At 39.9% G+C, this 19,115-nt stretch overlaps 1 protein-coding gene across 2 annotated transcripts in view; it reads left to right on the forward strand.

Annotated features, from left to right (window-relative positions):
* The first annotated feature begins 1,604 nt into the window (after positions 1-1,604).
* The window catches only part of TTN (titin), a 276,330-nt gene continuing 258,819 nt past the window's right edge, over positions 1,605-19,115 (forward strand). Inside the window, exons 1-11 of one of the 2 annotated variants that reach the window (XM_045575224.1) lie at positions 1,607-1,826; positions 4,040-4,143; positions 6,580-6,783; positions 8,348-8,635; positions 9,218-9,303; positions 9,396-9,640; positions 14,310-14,613; positions 14,988-15,146; positions 15,814-15,951; positions 17,132-17,257; positions 18,393-18,530. In XM_045575224.1, the coding sequence (XP_045431180.1) occupies positions 4,053-4,143; positions 6,580-6,783; positions 8,348-8,635; positions 9,218-9,303; positions 9,396-9,640; positions 14,310-14,613; positions 14,988-15,146; positions 15,814-15,951; positions 17,132-17,257; positions 18,393-18,530 (1,779 nt within the window). In that variant the 5' untranslated portion in view covers positions 1,607-1,826; positions 4,040-4,052. Of the gene's footprint in view, positions 1,827-4,039; positions 4,144-6,579; positions 6,784-8,347; positions 8,636-9,217; positions 9,304-9,395; positions 9,641-14,309; positions 14,614-14,987; positions 15,147-15,813; positions 15,952-17,131; positions 17,258-18,392; positions 18,531-19,115 lie in introns of both variants that reach the window. The other variant, XM_036422278.2, reaches the window with a different exon arrangement.

Genomic DNA, 19,115 nt, shown 5'->3' on the forward strand with positions numbered 1-19,115 from the left:
ATTAAAGAGGTTGACTTTGGTTCCAAGAACTGTAACAAGACGTTAATATGCTTCTCATTAGGTCAAATGAATCTAAAAATATACATACATATTCACACACACACACACACATAAACTTAAATTGCTACCCAATTGATGAATACCCCAAATCTGAAAGATCACACAAAATTTCTAGTCTTGTTTTGTCTTATGACTCATAGGTTGCCTGTACTATGTCTCTAATTGGGAATTAATTTCAAGAAATATAATATGAAATTAGTTGTTTTTTAATAGAGCAATCAAATGGGATTATGGCAAATAGAAACTGGGGTGGGGGTGATAGGGGATAATGCCACCAATGCAGACATGATTACTTAAGTAAAGAAGACAAATGTTTAAATAAATACATGGTATCATCTTGTCTATATAATTGTATTACCTTAGTTGTCCAGTATATTTTAGCTATGTTAAATGTTAATAAATTAATTATTATATCAATAATTGCAAAGTATGAAATATTCAGGAAGTTGAAAAATCTACTATATGACCAAGTTTCTCCACAATAGGGAATATTTTTATTACTGACATAAATAAATTGAGCTTAAATTTTAAAATTTTATTCAATTTTATTAAGAAAAATCTCTTTTCCTTATCAAGACCAGTTTCTTCCCTTTTAGTGAAGTTTTACAAATCTTCCAGCTAAACTATTATAAAAATCTTCTGGTAAGTTCTTTTGTATTTGAAATATCTCTTGCTTGAAATTAAATTCAGTCCTAAAATAGCAACTATATCATCTCCTAACCACTTCCCATTAGTAACAGCAAACTCCCGAGATTAGTGAAGAGCCTTCATGTATGCAGAAAAAACAAACACCCCTATGGATGATTTAAATGCAGGATTTGGCTATTCATTAAGAAACAGTGTGTGCATATTTGTAAATATGAGTGCCAGAAAAAAAAAAAGAAATCTACAGAAGTGAAATCATTGCACTCTATAGACTAAATCTAAGCAGAGTTCAGGTTTGGCCTCTCAGCAGTAAGTCTTGCAGGGCTGTGTAAACACTTAGCTCATTAACATTAGCATATCTCTCCCCAAAGTGCAAATGGGTTCTGTAGGTGGTACAAAGAAACTCTCTTCAATGGTAAGGTTTACAGCCACTAATTTTCCAAAGAAGGTGAAATCTGATGATGAGAAAAAGTCCCTCATCTGGTGTCATGATTGACAGGTCCATTTGGTTGCTTTTATGAGCGGAGGGAACAGAAATGGGGCCTGACTCACAGGGCAGAGGCTTAGGTTTGGGGCTTAGGTTTGGGGCTCTTTTACGACTGCCCACAAGTCTTCTATTGTCACAAATCCTCCTCAGACTAGTGCTTTCAGATTTTAACATGGGCAACAAATGCTTCTCCCAGCCTCTCCAGTTATTCTTTAAATACGGTTCCATTTCCCTGGTAAAGCCTCTTCTGAGGTGCTAAATTTAGCACTGCCAATCAGAAGGACAGGTGGTATGAGACAACCAAATAGATCCCTCTCCCATCAGGCTGCCCCAGGAGAGCCAATCACCAGGGCCCTGCGCTGAGCATGTGGGGCTGTCAGCAGATCTGGCAAATATAAGGGCAGGGCCAGACCCTGGCTCTTGAGCAGTCGTGCATTCCCAGCCTCGCCTCGGGTGTAGGGATTGCATAGAAAAGCAAAACTACACAGTCACAACTGTGTAGTTTTGTTTTTAGGTTTAGAGGCTCACCGATTCATGTCGGAGATGGTCGAACAAACCAACTCTAGATAGGACGTCGTTTCAGAAGCAACCTTGGGCTTAGTCCCACTCTTTTTGGGCACTCTTGAGAAATCAGGTGAGCAGCATCTTTTTTCTTTTTTAACCACAGAGCCCTTTTCTCATTGATTTCCAGTTCCCAGTTGTCTTTGTATGCTAATGCCTAGGTAGAGATGTTAATCTCATGACTAGTGACTGGTGAGGATCCATGACTTGAATCCGCTTGTTAAATTCTGTTTTAAAACGGGAAAACGTTGTTCTTTTTGACATTCAACGCTTTAGCGTTCCAGCAATCAATGGTTCACATTGCTTAAATGTGCCTAATATTCTGAAAGTGTTAAAGCTGAAGTCCAAAATGGTGATAGAAATGTTTGCTTCTTTTGTAGACTCTTTGTCTGTTCAAAATGTTCAAGGTTATATTACTCAGGGATAGAGTGAGACACCCAAGAATAGCTCTGATAAAATGCGTGTGGTATCAGCTACACCCTGATGGCTTTTTAAGGGAATCAACTGCTGAGCTATCGGTCCCAGGACAGTGACAGAACACTTGCCTGCTGTCAGTCAACTTGGGAGAGTTTATTTTGGGAGCCTGACATTTTAGACGCATACCTTCTGCCCTAATTAGACAAAGGCCTCTGAAGAGCAAGTGCTAAAGCAACAAACTTTACCTAGACAATAGGAATAAAAGATCCACTTAGGCCAGTTAATTGCAATATAGTTAGAAATTTTTTTTTTTGGGGGGGGGGGAGTTATATTATTGTTTTCTGAGCTACTCAGAATCTCATTATGTATTTTAATTCAACTCACTATCAAAGTATAGGATAGGAGGTAAATGTTGATGCTAAGAAGGGTAAGAAATAATGTTTCAGAGATTCTTTTTTCTAAGTATACTTTGATTCCCCATCTTCCTGGAATTAAATTAGTAATTGCAAATGACTATAAACATATAAATGGTGTAAAATAAGACAGCTCTTTTAAGAAGGTGCACTAGTTTGTAAACAGGATAAGTTAGACACAAAAAGTATTCCCCCTAATGGTAATATACTATAATAAAGAGTTATTGACAAAAGTTTCAGAAAAAAAAATCTTTTGGAAATGATCTGAATTTTCCAAATATAAATTTTACTGTCTCAGAGAACTCTTTAACCAAATAAAAAGTTACAATAAGATACAGAATTATTACTAAAAGATTATTGCTCCATAAACTTATAGTGAACAGAGAATATTATGGAAAAGAGTAATGAAGCAATTGGCCACTGAGAATCTGCTTTTGTATCAGAATAATGGAACAGTCACATTAGATAATAAGGAGTTTGCATCAGGAAATTCTTCAGTCTCTCTGAAACTCATAGACAAAGTACTTTCTTTCACTTAACAAATGGACTAACTGAAAATGTTGTATTCATTTATTTTGAATATATTATAAACACAGGTCTTTTCATCTACATCTCACACCAGCCTTCCATATTTTAGAGTGTGCACACTGTCCCTTATTAAGTCAGTATTTTTCTTTCAGATCTGTAATAAAATTTGGCCTCCTCACTGAAATTTAAGTTTTCCTGAATATTTATTTCAGCAGTAGCAACATTTATTGAGCATTTACACGATGAAGAAATATTAAGAAGTAGAAAACACTGTATGCTTTCTACAAATGTTTTGCAATTTTGATAAGGCTTGTCAAAACTTTTCAAGTAAGAAAAGAAATTTTAAGGTTCAAATTATTAATTTTGTTGATGATTTAAGTAATCACCTGAATTACTTAGGTTAAAAATGTCTGAATCTCTGTCAACTTTATAAATATATTCACAGTGAGTGAAAAAAATTGGGAGGAAAGAAAATTTTTTTGGACAATTGTCTCTCTTTTTTTGAACTGCTGCAAAAAAATCATTTCACATTTCCATATATCTCTTCTATTATTCTTCCCTACCCTCAACCCATCCACTCCCACCCTCTTACTCTAGCTTCCTTTTATCCCATTCTACCTCAGATTTCCCACCCTTGGTAACCCAAATTTTCCTCTCTGACCTCTAGGGTACATTCCTTGCTCTGCTTACCTAATTTTTTTTTTTCTTTTTTTTTTTTTTTCCATATCCCCTTACACTCACTGCTGTTGGGCTTTAAGTAAACTCAAAGGCCGACTGTTCAAATTCAAGCCACAAAGGAGGAGGCCCATCAGGCCAGACCCACAGACAATCTATGGAGCAATCTGCTTGAAAATGTGTGTCATCTACAAAATAGCTCCAGAGCTGCCCTTGACTGCGACATTCTAATTTATTTGCTCTTCATTTTCAGAGTGCCTGAGAAGATGGCAGCTCAAGCACCGACGTTTAAGCAGCCGTTACAAAGTGTTGTAGTACTGGAGGGTAGTACTGCAACCTTTGAGGCTCACATTAGTGGTAAGCTCACACATTCCCTCCCGCTTTCCTTCCTTTCCTTTGCCTCCAGCCCAGTAAGAAAACTTTGCTCTAAGGACTTGATGTCAAGTTTAGGCCTGCTTTCACTTTGTAGAACTGGTCCCACCCTACGGAAGGATTCTTATAAGGAAGGATATGCCATTCACAGGTTACTGATAATATCTTACAATATCATAAGTTGAAAGCGTTTTATTCATATTTATAATTCTACAAAGCAAAATAGTTAGCATCGGATTAAAATTGATGTCAGAATCCAGCTGTTAAGTAAGGCCAGATTTGGCCATTCTATTTTTGGGTTCAGCTGCAGAGCCAGACTGGAAGCCAAGAACTCAGGCCTAGTAGGGGCCAGCCACAAAGCCACTGGCCCAGCAGCCTGGACTGACCAGCCTGTGTGCCTGAGCCCGGTGGTTTTATGTGGAAAATTACAATACAGCTGACTTTTCTCACAACTTTCAGTGGTGCGCTAACTCCTAATTATTTTATTTTTTAATTTTTAATCTTTAAGTGATTCTAATGAATGAAAAAGATTTCCAATCATTCTGAAATGACAACAAAAAATAATATATGCCACTCTGTTGTATCTATTAGAGAGAGAAAAACAATGACCCTGGAAATTTATTTGAAAGAAAAGTTCTCTTTTTTTTCTTTCCTTCTTCATTTTCTTCATAGCTCAATGTAGGAATAATATCATGAAATGCATGACTTATGAGAGCATCTTGTGAAAAAAAAATGGGGATAATCTACAAACTGTATTGGAAATAATTTCAAAATTATTTAATCAGTACTGCCTACTGCACTATCATAACCAGCCATATAAATCAAATGGATTAATTGAAAATCATGCTTGATGTAGCTCCCTAAGTACATTGCCCCCCTTTTGTTTTTAATTTTATGGCTTATAATAAAGATATAAAATAAAATTGCCTTTTCCTTCCTCTTTCCTTTTGTTTTCTATCTTTTTATGTTCCAATCTTATTTATAACTGAATAACACTTAAATTTTACAGTGCACAAATATGTAATCACTCTTCATTTTCTGTTGTATATGTATATTAACACCAAGTCAATTCTTCTCATGCATGATAAATGCTGACAGATTTCAAAAAACTCACTTATTTATCATGTGAGGCCCAGCAACTTCTGAACAGAGCAGAACACATATGGCTTCATAGGGAACTTGGCCGGAGAGTGAAGTAGTGGAATCTGGATTCTTCATAGAGTCTAGTTCCTTCACTCTGTGCGCTAATAAATTCTTAGGAAACTGCCACTGAAAACACTTGATCCCCATGCATCAGTCAAATAAACGATTCCCTTGTCCACAGTAGGAGGCTGGCCAATGGAAGGGTAAAAAAATAAACTTCTTCTAGGTCAGTGGTCGGCAAACTCACTAGTCAACAGAGCCAAATATCAACAGTACAACAGTTGAAATTTCTTTTGAGAGCCAAATTTTTTAAAACTTAAACTTCTAACGCCACTTCTTCAAAATAGACTCGCCCAGGCCGTGGTATTTTGTGGAAGAGCCACACTCAAGGGGTCAAAGAGCCACATTTGGCTCGCGAGCCACAGTTTGCCGACCACGGCTCTAGGTTGTCCTCATCTCCTCCCTGAAGGATGATCGGTCACTAGCCTTTGTGCTAATGCAAATGACCTGCGCTCTGAATGTACCTCTTTGCCTGATGGTGCAGGTGTAATTCACAAAACCATCAACCCACGTGCATGTCCTCAGCTCCACAGTTAGGGCAGGGAAGAGAGCCTGGCTTTTCTACCTGCCCTCCAGCTCCACGTGTTGTTCTGGAAGACTAGGTTTGGCCTCCTCTCTCTCTGTATGAGAGCCCGCCTCTGCACGGTGTGGCATTTTCATGGTGATTGCACACTTGCAAGGCAGGAGACTTGGAGAAGACGGTGTCCTGTGACCTCAGAGAGGGAGAGAGATGCGCAGTCCTCTGTACTTGTCGCAGGCAGAGCTTTCAGATCCCTTAGTTGCTTTCGCTCTTCAATTATTTTCAAACAGGACAGCAGTCGCCTTTTATTTCAGAGTCTCCTTGGCTTGTCTCTTTTACAAACCCCTCTCATCACTTGAGGGGTGTTTTTAAGTTGCCTGGCAGGAGGGCAGGAGATGGACACCCTCATGCTCTGTGTGCCATGGAGAGCCCAGGACCTTGGGAAAGCCATGGCACCTCTTTGGCCTCAGTCTCTTCCCTGCAAGACTAAAGGCGCTGGCCTCCGCATGAGCCACAGACTTGCTTCAGGGTCTGCAGGTTCGCACTTTGTTCCTGCAGCTATGGTGTCACCGTCATTCAGCAGCCCTGCACTCTGGGCAGTTTTTAGCGGTTAGGACAAGGTCCCCCACCTTGTGGATCCCGCACAGGACTTGGCTGTGCCCAGCCCGGCATGACAGTGAACTGTCTTTGCACTCCAGGTTTCCCAGTTCCTGAGGTGAGCTGGTTTCGGGATGGCCAGGCAATTTCCACGTCCACTCTGCCCGGCGTGCAGATCTCCTTTAGCGATGGCCGCGCTAAACTGACGATCCCCGCCGTGACGAAAGCCAACAGTGGACGATTCTCCCTGAGAGCCACCAATGGATCTGGACAAGCGACTAGTACTGCTGAGCTTCTCGTGACAGGTACGCTGGGGCGGGCCTGTCCTCCCCTGCACCCCCCGAGGGCACCTTCAGGCCGTGGGTCCCCAAAGAGCCACTGAGCACAGGTACCAGCAGCTCCAGGCTCATAAGGGCCAGCTAGAGGCTGCCTTTGAGAGCAACGCTGTTTGCCTTGTGGGATTTTCCTTTTCCTCTCAACCTACAGCACAAACGTGGCTGAGAATCAGCTCCTCTTTGCACATACTATATCAAACACTCACAGGTATATTTAGGAAAGGTTAAAAATCATGTTTCTGAGCAAGTAGAAAGGCTTGGGGACTTGTTTATAAGCCTGATAAAGAAGTATGCAGCTCTCCAGGAATTCACACTTAGATGATTCTGATGCAAACATTACACAAACCACCCATTTAAGAAACTCTGTTGTGGGCTTCAAAGTTTAACAATCTTCATTTATTTTTAATTTCTAATACTGTGACACAGTAAACATGCACAGAAAAAAGCCTGTGCTTGTTTATTATTCAGATGCCTGACAGTGTCTCCAGAAAAGTTGTAACCAGCCCTCAGGGCCACTGTCCTTTTCGCCTCTATGCTTTACTTCCTGATAAGACATCAATACCCAGACTTTTTACCATCACACAACTTTGCAATTACACAATAATATCGTTCAGGAGCTGCATAATGTCACATGTGTTTACCCAGTAAACTATGCCGTTAGCACTGTTCAAGTTTGGGCTATCACTGACTAAGCAGGAGGCACATCAGGTAACGTCAGGTGTGAACATACAACCAGAAAATTCAGAAATGGAAAATGCACAGGGTTGACAGCATCTGCTATTATTTATTACTCAATAACATATAGAAATTATTCCCATTAGCTCTTCATGTTTATTTTAAATTTTTTCTTTTGACATCATTAACAAAAAGAAAACTCCTTTCCATAGCATAAGTAACATTAAATCACATTGTTATTTAGACTAACATTTTAAATGCAAGTAAATGTTTGGGTTATTTGAATAGAGACCAAGTTGGGAATGATTTAGGTTTTGTAAAATTAAATTAAAATGTAATGATCCTGTAAGTCACAGGTACACTCTTCAAACCAACTATTGGAATTCATCTGAATGCACCTTATGGAAATATGAAGTTACCTTAACATGTTAATATAGTGCTAGACTAGAGGTAAGGTTGGGAGAAAGTGCCAGAAAGATTATCTAGAAATGTTATAACAAGATTGAGGCCTTTTCTTTAAAAAAAAAAAAAAAATATATATATATATATATATATATATATATACACACACACACACACACACACACACACACACACATATATATATATAATGTGATGGCCTAGAACTGCTAAACAGCACAAAGCCAATAAAATAAAATATGGTGGCAGGATTGCCTTCTGCCATCTGCTGGCTCCATTCTTGCTGTCATCTGCTGGAGGAGCTGGGTTCAAGGGCAGTCAAGGATGTTTGGTTCAGCAAGTCATTGCCTGGTTCTGGCATCAGAGCTGTGATTGTTTAAAAATAGCCTTCAGGGAGCACCATGGCTGCAGTCCTGACTTTCCTCTCTTCCCCTTGCAGCAGAAACAGCGCCACCCAACTTTGTTCAACGACTGCAGAGCATGACCGTGAGACAAGGAAGCCAAGTGCGACTCCAAGTGAGAGTGACTGGAATCCCTACACCTGTGGTGAAGTTCTATCGGGACGGAGCCGAAATCCAGAGCTCCCTTGATTTTCAAATTTCACAAGAAGGCGACCTCTACAGCTTACTGATTGCAGAAGCGTACCCTGAAGACTCTGGGACCTATTCAGTAAATGCCACCAATAGCGTTGGAAGAGCTACTTCAACTGCTGAATTGCTGGTTCAAGGTACTGGCTGGAGGCTGAGGAACAGGGAGAAGTGGGGAGGGCTGCTTCAGGACAAAGTTGGGCCGAGGTCCATCGGCCTGCCCTCTGAGGGAGGTCTGGCAATGCTATAAGCTGAAATCAAAGCTAGCTTTTCAATACCCTTGAAAAGTCTTTGAGATTTTCAGCAGGAGCTCAGCATGACTGAAGCAATCTGTAGTTATTAGCCCCAGTAGAAGTCTTTTAGTTGTCATCTAAAATTTCAAGTTACTGGCAGATAATGAAAAATAATGTTTAAATGCCTAAGTAAATCCTTTCTCTCTCTCTCTCTCTTTCTCTAATTCTTTATTGTTTAAAGTATTACATGTCTCTTTCCCCCATTGACCACTCCCCAGCCAATCCCACCCCCTAGCACATCTAAGTAAATTCTTATCTAATAATGAACATTTTTCTTTTTTTTAAACCTAATTGATGTTCATACAAAATTCACAGCTTTCTTCATTTTCCTCTATTGGGACATCTAGAAAACCTTCCTGACTCTGTAGTCAGAACTAAAAAATGAGACATGGTGCCCCCTCCTAAATATTTATCTTTCCCTTCCTACAGGTGAAGAAGTAGTACCCGCTAAAAAGACAAAGACAATTATTTCGACTGCTCAGATTTCAGAAACAAGACAAACCCGAATAGAAAAGGTATTTCTCTATAAGGTTGGGGGTCAAGCCTTTCAGACTGTGGTTTCACCAACTTCCTTCTCATTGTGGGCTTTGTTTTTTGTCTCTTGCAGAAGATTGAAGCCCACTTTGATGCCAGGTCAATTGCAACAGTAGAGATGGTCATAGATGGTGCCACCGGGCAACAGCTGCCACATAAAACACCTCCCAGGATACCTCCTAAGCCAAAATCGAGGTCTCCCACCCCACCATCCATTTCTGCCAAAGCACAGTTGGCTCGACAGCAGTCCCCATCGCCAATAAGACACTCCCCTTCCCCGGTCAGACATGTGCGGGCGCCAACCCCATCTCCTGTCAGGTAAAACCACTTAAAAGCGATCAGGTCACTATGTGTTTTTGAATTTGGTTTCACCCAATAAGAAGAAAAATAGAGGGAAGCAATAAAAAAAAATGTGGCATGTTTAGCCTTGGCCAGTGTGGTGCAGTTGGTTTAGCATCTTCCCCTGCACCTTAAGGTGCCAGTCAGGGCAAATGCCAGGGCTGCTGCTCTGTCCCCAGTAGGGGGTGGGCAGGAGGCAACCAATCAGTTTCTCTCTCACATTGATGTTTCTCTCTCCCTCTCAGTTCCTCTCTCTCTAAAATCAATAAAAACATATATTTTTTCAATGTAGTATGTGATCAAGGAGGTAAACAAAAAAGGGTACTAAATATGATTTTCACAAATCTCCTCTGTCCACAGGTAAATTGGAGAATTTTTATATGCTACAATTCTAAATTCTTATATGTATACAATTTAACAAACATCTGCTTTGTGGGACGGAAAAAAAAGCACAGCGAAATGAGAACAGCACAGAATTGGTTTGGTTGCTCAATGTTGAGTCAAACCTCATCACTTGCTACCAATGTGATTTAGGAAAATATTTGTAATAATTAAATGGTCTGTGTTAAACATGTGATTGGTACGCTATGTGCATTATCTCATTAAATATTTGAAGCAACCTCTAAGAATTTTTACCCCTAATTTTATAGATAGATGATTGAAGCTAAAGAACTTAAATAATTTGCTTAAGGTTTTGGTCATGTCATTTATAACTTAAAGGGAATCACAATAAGGATGGTTTCAAGGTATATTGTGAGTATTTGAGATAATTAGGTGAAGGTGCCATATTTTCCGGCGTATAAGACGACCCCCTAATTTTACAGTTAAAACATAGGTTTAGGTCTATATTCGCTGTATAAGACTACCCCCCACTTCTGAGGCAACACCAGTTCTTTTTTTAATAGACCGCCTCTCTAACTCAGCCAATCCAAGCAGGCTTTTTATGCATGCAAATTATACAAGTTCTGTACCCGAAGCTACACTGTGTTCTAGTAAAAAGCGGAAGTGGGGGGTAGTCTTATACAGCGAATATAGGCCTAAACCTATGTTTTAACTGTAAAATTAGGGGGTCGTCTTATACGCCGGAAAAATACAGTAGATTGTAAATAGAAAATAATTATACAAATGTTTTTATCCTTTGATAATAACTAAAACCTTCTAAATATTTTGCATATGCTTAAGTTATTTTATCTAAAAAATAAAATGGTTTTTAGATTCAGTTAATAGGGGGGTATTTTGGAAAGTGAGCATGTATCAGGTCTCAGAAATTATTTAATCAAGTATAAACTGTAGACAGCAGATTAAAAACTTTGGAATTTGGCTTAACGTTCTGAGATTTTTAATATGATGAACTAAAAATTGTGCAAAGTTTGGAGGGGGAAAAAAAGTGTTTCTTGATTAGTTTGAATGAATGTTTTAAATGTAGAGAAAGTTTCCATGCAAGAAAAATTACAAAAGAAGTATAATAAGCAGATAATTGACCTAAAAATATTCAAACTTATCGAGAGGTTACTGTAATCAAAATAGTATGCTACTGGTAAGTAAATAGAAAATACACCAGGGGAGCAGAGCAGGGTCCAGAAATAGATTCAGATATTCAGGACATTCAATTTTCAATCAAAGTGACCTTTCAGTTCAGCGGGGAAAGGATATTTCCCTTGATAAAGAATCAAGGCCCGATTAGTTGCCCTTTTGGAAGAAAACAAATAATAACCTTTGCCTCACACCATTTGTAAAATAAATCTCAGCTTGACTAAAGAGCTAAATTAAAAAATAAAAACCAAAACAATGGGAAAAAAAGCCTGTAAAGGCTTTCGTGAAGGAGAGACTTTAAAAATATACCCACAGATTCAACTATCTAATAATAAACATGTATGTATGGCCAACGCAAGGTCATGGCTAAACCAAACAGACATTTGTGAATACATTTTAAAGTTTAAAATGTTTAAAAGTGTTATAACAAATACACAATGTCTGAAATGTGAACGTACAAGCCTAGAAACAATACATAATCTGCATAACTGTGCATGCTGAGGCTGGGTAAAACCCCATACAGAAGCAAAATGCTAACATTAGTTGTGGGGGAAATGTTTGCAATACTTATGACAAAGAACTAATGCACCAAGTGTACTAAAAAACCTGTACAAATTAATTTTAAAAGGAAAAAGAATGACAGAAGACAAGCATTTCACACAAGAAGCAATTTAAATGTCCAATAAATATATGAACAAAATTCTAGATATTTTCCAATTTTTATTATAAAGATATTGGCAAACACTAATGTAAAGCATTGAACAAAAGCTCAGTTTAAAAAATCATACCTAGCTAACAAATAGAAGAAGTGTTCTGTCCCAGGCTTAACTCCAAGTTTGCACAACATGAAATCACAAGACAGGCCACACGTGATTTGGGGGGCATATAACAACCTCACCGAATTTTAGATCTAAGCCTAAGGATCACTGAGAATCACAGAGCTTCCTGATTCCATGGAGCACTTCGAGTTCTGAAATTTCATTAATAACAACTCCATAATTACTTAGCCCCCATAATTTGCTTTAGCATAATTAAGAAATATAACGATCAGTTTTTATAGAGAAAATAATGATTATCCAAGCTAGATTGCTTTCTAAAACATACTTCATTGAATAAGGTGCACTGTATCTAGCTGTGACCAGGTGATTATTTTTTTATCGTAAAAGCAGAAATAGCACTTTCCTATAATGACTCCACTTACAGAGATTTTCACAGTTATGGGCTTACCTGCAACCTGCTGCTAAGAACTCACATCATGCTAATCATGCCTTTCGCTTTTTTGAATTAAACCCAATTTACTGGGTACAGCAAGAACAAGGCACAGGTTGAAACTAAGAAGAGCATGTCACTTTGCTTTTCTTCAATTAGTGTAGAGCCAAGTTATTTTAAGCTGGTCTTCATTCTGTTTCTAAGGCAGTCACTTCCAAAACAGAGACAAGTTCCCCTAGATCGCCCTTTAGTTGATTGCAACTGTTTATAAAATGTAAATTGGTTTCAAAAAAACACACAAAAAACCTTCTTCAAGAAAGTGATTGAGATTCTTCATTAAATTGGTTAATATTGTAATGTTCTGTTTAGTTACTCTGTGATTTAGAGCAGGTATCAACTGTACTTTCAGCCTTAATTAGAATAATTGTTTCCCTCGTTATCAGTATAAGTTAAATACCATACGGAGTGCCAGAATTCTTTTTTAAATTAAATTTATTGGGGGTGACATTGGTCACCATGAACCCATGAGTTTCAGGAGTGGGCTTATACATTACAAGATCTGTATATCGCACCTTGAGCCCACCACCCAAGGTCAAATCTTCTTCTGTTACCATATATTTGGACCCCTGTCTTCTCCCACCCCCAGAATACTTTTATAAACATTTTATAAATATTTTCCCGTATGAAGTACCAGTTACATGCAGTGATGAGGCAATACTACCACCTAGAGGGGAAAGTTAATACACCTTCTTACGGATTAAGAATTAAATTATGAAAATTTTATCTTAAAATAGTTAATTAACCAACCCCTAGAACTGTTGATCTGAAACTGCTCTTTTTTGTGTGACTATAAATGCCAAGATTTAGCACCCAGATGAATGCTTTTGTACTTTGGACACACATGAAAAGCATTGCAAACTATTTTGGAAGAAGCCACGTTATCAATTTAATAAAAAGAAAAACCATAGAATCCTTGGGTTTCAAACTAGCCAGCTGCCACTTTAACTACAAAGATATTTAAAAGAAGTCCAGAGCATAACACAATGAGGCTGAGGGCAACAAATACAGAGACAGCTTTAAAGAGCAAGCCACACACTGTGACTAGAGCAGTGGTTTCCAAAGCACATCGCACAGCCTACACCCCAAACAGTTCTGAGAAAGCACCTCCTACCAGAAGGTTGACAAGGCATGAGGGCGTGGTGCAGGCTGTGGGAAGTCCCACAGGAAAATAAAAAAGGTCTAACTTGTTTAGCCTCGCTTCCCCAAAACACCGTTGCTTTAACTGATCTCAAAATAAATGTGACACTTATGGCTGAGAAGTACTATAAATCCAGGATCATTTCCCACCTCAGTCTTAAATAGATCTTCTGTTATCGTTTACAATCGCTTTAGCTTTCCTCCTTTTCCTCTCTTGGGTGATGTTTGCATCTTCATCCTGGTTTATTATTGTAACTTTTTATCTAAGTTGTTTTTCATGCATTTGACTGCAGAAACCTCTCTTTGTTCAACATGCACTGTATAGTATTTGCTCTCCTGCCCCAGAGTCGGCACTACTGAGAAATTGAGAGTTGTGGGTCTGATATTCGCCAGGGCCTTCCTTTGGCTGTAGTTTAAGGAAGCACCTTCTACTGTCACTTTTTAAAATGTGAGAGAAGTGGAGCTGGGCACGAAACTCTTTCCCTTAGAATTAAGTCTGGTTCTCAAGTTTCAGCGAGAGTAAGGCTTAGGGAGCCTTAAGACAGATTACATTCAAGGACATCATTTGCCTCGGAATACATTACCGAGGCACCCGTTTTAAAACCCTGCATTACATTACACATGTCCAGATTTCCCTGCCCTTATTCAACTCTCATGGCCAGAGAAGAGTGCCTAGTCAGGGGGTTTCACCTCTGCTGCTTGCTTTCAGGTCCGTGTCCCCGGCCGGGAGGATCTCCTCGTCCATCTCCACGTCGCCCATCCGGTCTGTGAAGTCCCCGTCCCCCATCCGGAAGGCTCAGACCCCCACTCCGGGCCAAGGCCCCGAGGTGCCGCCCCCGTGGAAGCAGGAGGGCTACGTGGCCTCATCTGAGTCTGAGATGAGAGAAACGACGGTGACCAGCGCTACGCAGATGCAGATCCGGACGGAAGAGCGATGGGAAGGGAGATACGGGGTCCAGGAGCAAACCACCATCAGCGGAGCTGCTGCTGCCGCTGCTGCAGCAGCCAAAGAGGTACCCTGAGAGCCGTCTTCTTTCCTCTCTCCAACTATTGATAGAATCCCGTCAGGAAAGAAGTCTGTGCAGGTTGTGCACTGGAACATAAGAATATATAGACACTGAAGACCAGCTCTTGCTTTGTAAAAGTATTTTTGATTGGGACAAAGGCTCTCATCTGTGAGGTGTACATAAAACATAGATTTTTAACAACCTGCACCCTGTTTCTCTTGGCAATGAGAAGTGCTTATGCACACGTGCATTTTATTCCTATGCACATGTGTTTTTTATTCTAGGTAGCTCAGTTTCCGGGATCCTATTTGTTGTTTTCTGCAGAATGTAGAGAAAGTCTTCATTTTGAAAAGTAACATGCTTGGCCGTTTCCAATCCAGGTGAAACAAGAAACTGACAAAAGTGCAGCTGTTGCGACCGTCGTTGCTGCGGTTGACATGGCCAGAGTGCGAGAACCAGGCATCAGCGCTGTAGAGCAGGCTGCTCAGAGGACAACCACAACCACGACTGCCGTGCACATCCCACCTGCCCAAGATCAGGTGAGCCCACGGGCCGGGCCTGGCTTTGCTTGCATGGATCTGGGATGAGCCAATGCCCACATCTCTCTGAGGATAGCACTGAGCCCAACGTGGCCCCAGGTGTCAGGACTTGCTTAGCAAAAGGTTGTCTGAGATACCAGAGAGGTACAAGACATAAAACCCCCAAGTACTGGGTCTCTGTCACCCAGGGAGGCAGCCAAAAGTTCACTTTCAGAAAGTCAACACGGAGGTCAGACAGGTATTGGAAGTACCACTGTGCTCCCTAGGCAGGGCAGCCTGGACTGTCACTAAAAGGCAGGTGGGGAGGGCGCATTCAGGGCTGTGGCTCCAGGCCAGTCAATCAGGAGTCCAGATGCTCCAAGAGCCAGGCCTGGGAACCATTATTTAGGACAGACATCCCTTTTCTCTAAGCTTCTCCCAAAGACCTTTGCTTTTGGTTCCCTCAAAATAAAACGTGACACTGATTCATGGCTGGAAAGTGTTATAAATCCAGGATAATTTCCCACCTCGTTTTTGAATAGATTTTTCTGTGATCGTTTAAAATTGTACCGGCTTTCCTCCTTATCCTCTCCTGTATGACGTGTATGCCTTGATCCTGATTTACTGTTGTAACGTTTTATACAAAGAGTATGAGAGTATGTCCCTCTCTCTCCCCCTGTGAAATCAGATGAGAAAAGAAGCAGAGACGTCTGCTGTAACCAAGGCAGTAATGGCTGCCGACAAAGCCAAGGAACAAGAATTAAAATCAAGAACCAGAGAAATAATTACGACAAAACAAGAGCAGGTGCACGTAACTCACGAACAGGTGGGAATGGTTTTTGATGTGAAATGATTGTTGTTGCTACCTGTGTCAACACATATAATAATGTCTGCTGTGGAGGGTGGTGTTGCTTGGGCAACCTGGTGGTTATCACACTAATAAAACCCCCTTGTATCTGTGTGTTCCTGGGCACTGCATGTCACCAACTGCTTCCCTCATCAGACAAAAGGGTCTCTGTAAACACACCCTGGAAGTAGAAACAGGGGGTCTGGGATACACTAACTACATGTGCGACTGTGAGGGAGGTGAAACCAGGAAGAGGAAGAGTAGGAACTGGGAAAGGTGGAAAAGATCACTGAACACCCATTACTTTGGAAATAACTTAATATCTGCTCCCTTACTCTTTAAAAATATATATATATTTTATTGATATTTTTACAGAGAGGAAGGGAGATGGATAGAAAGTTAGAAACATAGATGAGAGAGAAACATTGATCAGCTGCCTCCTGCACACCCCCTGCTGGGGATGTGCCAGCAACCAAGGTACATGCTCTTGACCAGAATTGAACCTGGGACCCTCCAGTCCGCAGGCTGATGCTCTATCCACTGAGCCTACCGGTTAGGGCTCCCTGACTCTTTAGGACAGTGATTCTCAACCTTCCTAATGCCACAACACTTTAATACAGTTCCTCACGTTGAGATGACCCCTAACCATAAAATTATTTTCGTTGCTACTTCATAACTGTAATTTTGCTTCTGTTAATGAGTCATAATGTAAATATCTGTGTTTTCCGATAATCTTAGGTGACCCTGCTAGCGGTTCTCGACTCACAGGTTGAGAACCAGTACTGTAGAGCCTAAGATCATCAGAAAACAGAGATATTTACCTTACGATTCATTAACAGTAGCAAAATTACAGTTATGAACTAGCAACGAAAATAATTTTATGGTTGGGGGTATCCACAACATGAGGAACTGTATTAAAGGGCTGCGACATTAGAAAGGTTGAGAACCACTGCTCTAAGCAGTATAACTATGGTGCAGACAGAAAAAGAGTATGGTCACACTAATGAAAATGAGATGATTTATTTCATTTAGTAGTATCTCCAGAAAAATTATTTCACTTCTGTTTTTGAATGCCTATTTTGTTATATTTAATAAAAATTATGTCACTTCCATTAGAGATCAGGAGACAATACGGTTTTATTTTTATTATTTATTTCAGATAAGAAAAGAAACTGAAAAAGCATTTGTACCAAAAGTAGTAATTTCTACGACGACAGCCAAAGAACAAGAAACTAGAATTTCTGGAGAAATTACTACAAAACAAGAACAAATAACTCAAGAAAGAGTAAGTGTAATTTTCTAAATACCTGTAGTTCCTTGTCAAATACATTCCAGTCGACTACATGAGCTCTATAACCACAACCTCTAAAAGAAGGTGTCTTTGCGTGTATTTTCTTCTTGTTAATTCTCTATGTCTAGTATTGAAACTCATTCATGATGGAAATTCTGTTCTCATTACAGTATACCACTCAATCTTGTTTGGGGAGATTATTTATTAGGACATGTTGGGGCACGTCATTTTACTAGAGCATACAGAAAATAGCTATCACCCCAGACCAGTTGCCCAGTTGTACACTCAGGTTTTTCATGCACAGCCTGATCCCTCAGTCACTTCGATTATAACACAAAAACTGCATAGTTGTAGGACACATGCTTGTACACACACACCAGTCATGAACACGCTAACTGAAAATCACAAAAAAGTGAGGAAATACTGGACGTCAAGATCAGTACTGCTTCAAGAAAGAGCCCTCATCATGGATTGATTCCCAGTGACGCAGGAGTATTTTGTCTCTGCTTTTGTGTCATTCCGCCATGTGGCAACAACCTCAGTGTCACCTCGTGAGAAATCAAACCTTAAAGTGCCAGAAAAGAGGCATCTGCTTTGAATTCTTTTGTGTTTGGGGGTTGGCTGTGCTCACCTTTCTTAATCTCAAGCTCTTTGCTGATCCCAGAACTACTTTTTTGAAAAAGTCCAGTTGAGAACCTTTTTAATGTGTTTTAATGCTTAAAAGGCTGGCTACCAGCTGTTGGATTGCTCTTTCTCTCCCTATAGTACCTGAGAGACTTTGGATCCATATCAAGGGCACAGAAATCCCCCATTGCCATCACAACGCTGGTGACTGGCAGGTTCAGCTGCCTATATTTTTCCAGGCATTTGCCATGGGCCACTCACTGGGGTCCATAGCATGTCAGCCCTTCTCAAAGACCAGAACTTTTCAGTTATAGGACAGTTTGCTACAGGGCAGGTAGGAAATAAAGGAGCCCATTCCTCAGAAAAACAAAAGTCTGTGTTTTAAATACAAGTGAGGACCTTTGAAATGGAAACGTGATGTTTTCTCCCCTGAATGTTGCAAGATACCTTGCCATTTCTTTAGCCCCCTTTGAAACTCAAATCTTTATTTTACTCTGAAAATCAGATAAGGCAGACAGCTGAGACAACCGCTGCATCCGTGGTGGTGCTTGCCACTGCAAAGGCCACACAACTAGAAACAGTTTTGGGAGCTCAAGAAGAAATTGCCACACAGCAAGATCAAATGCATGTAACTCATGAACAGGTGATGACTTCCTGCCTGTGTTAAATTCACTCTTGTGTCATCTTTTGCAAGCCACCTGCATTTTCATCATGGATCGTAATCACCACTTTTCCACCTCGTCGTTGTCTTATAACTCAATAGGAAAACTTCACAATCTCTATGCCGTCTACCTAGCATTCACTGCCACTTTTTATTCCTAACCTTCACACTTTCTTTGGATTGTTACTAACATGATATTATAATTCACTTTAATGTCTTCTGATTGAGGTAGACTGCAGTGTACACGTTTGTTGATAACAAGCAAAAGTATGTGTTATTCATGGATGGCTCTGCTGAAATTTTCCGTACATTATAATAAGAATAGTGTGAGAAAGAGAAATGTATCCCTTATTCTTTTGTTGCTAATCACATTTTTTTCTTTTAGACTGAACTCTTTTGTTGTTAATATTTTTACCAATGAATGATCAAAGCACCTCAAATGATGTATTTAAGAGTGACTAAAATGTCCTTGACTAGGAAGAAATTTTGCTTCTTTTCTCAGTTTTAACTTCAGTTTTTATTATTAGAGGATGTATGAAATTTAATGACCATTTCTCTCTCTCTTTT

The sequence above is a fragment of the Pipistrellus kuhlii genome, unplaced genomic scaffold (genome assembly GCF_014108245.1).
Source record: "Pipistrellus kuhlii isolate mPipKuh1 unplaced genomic scaffold, mPipKuh1.p scaffold_m20_p_7, whole genome shotgun sequence".
In the NCBI taxonomy this organism is placed as follows: domain Eukaryota; kingdom Metazoa; phylum Chordata; class Mammalia; order Chiroptera; family Vespertilionidae; genus Pipistrellus; species Pipistrellus kuhlii.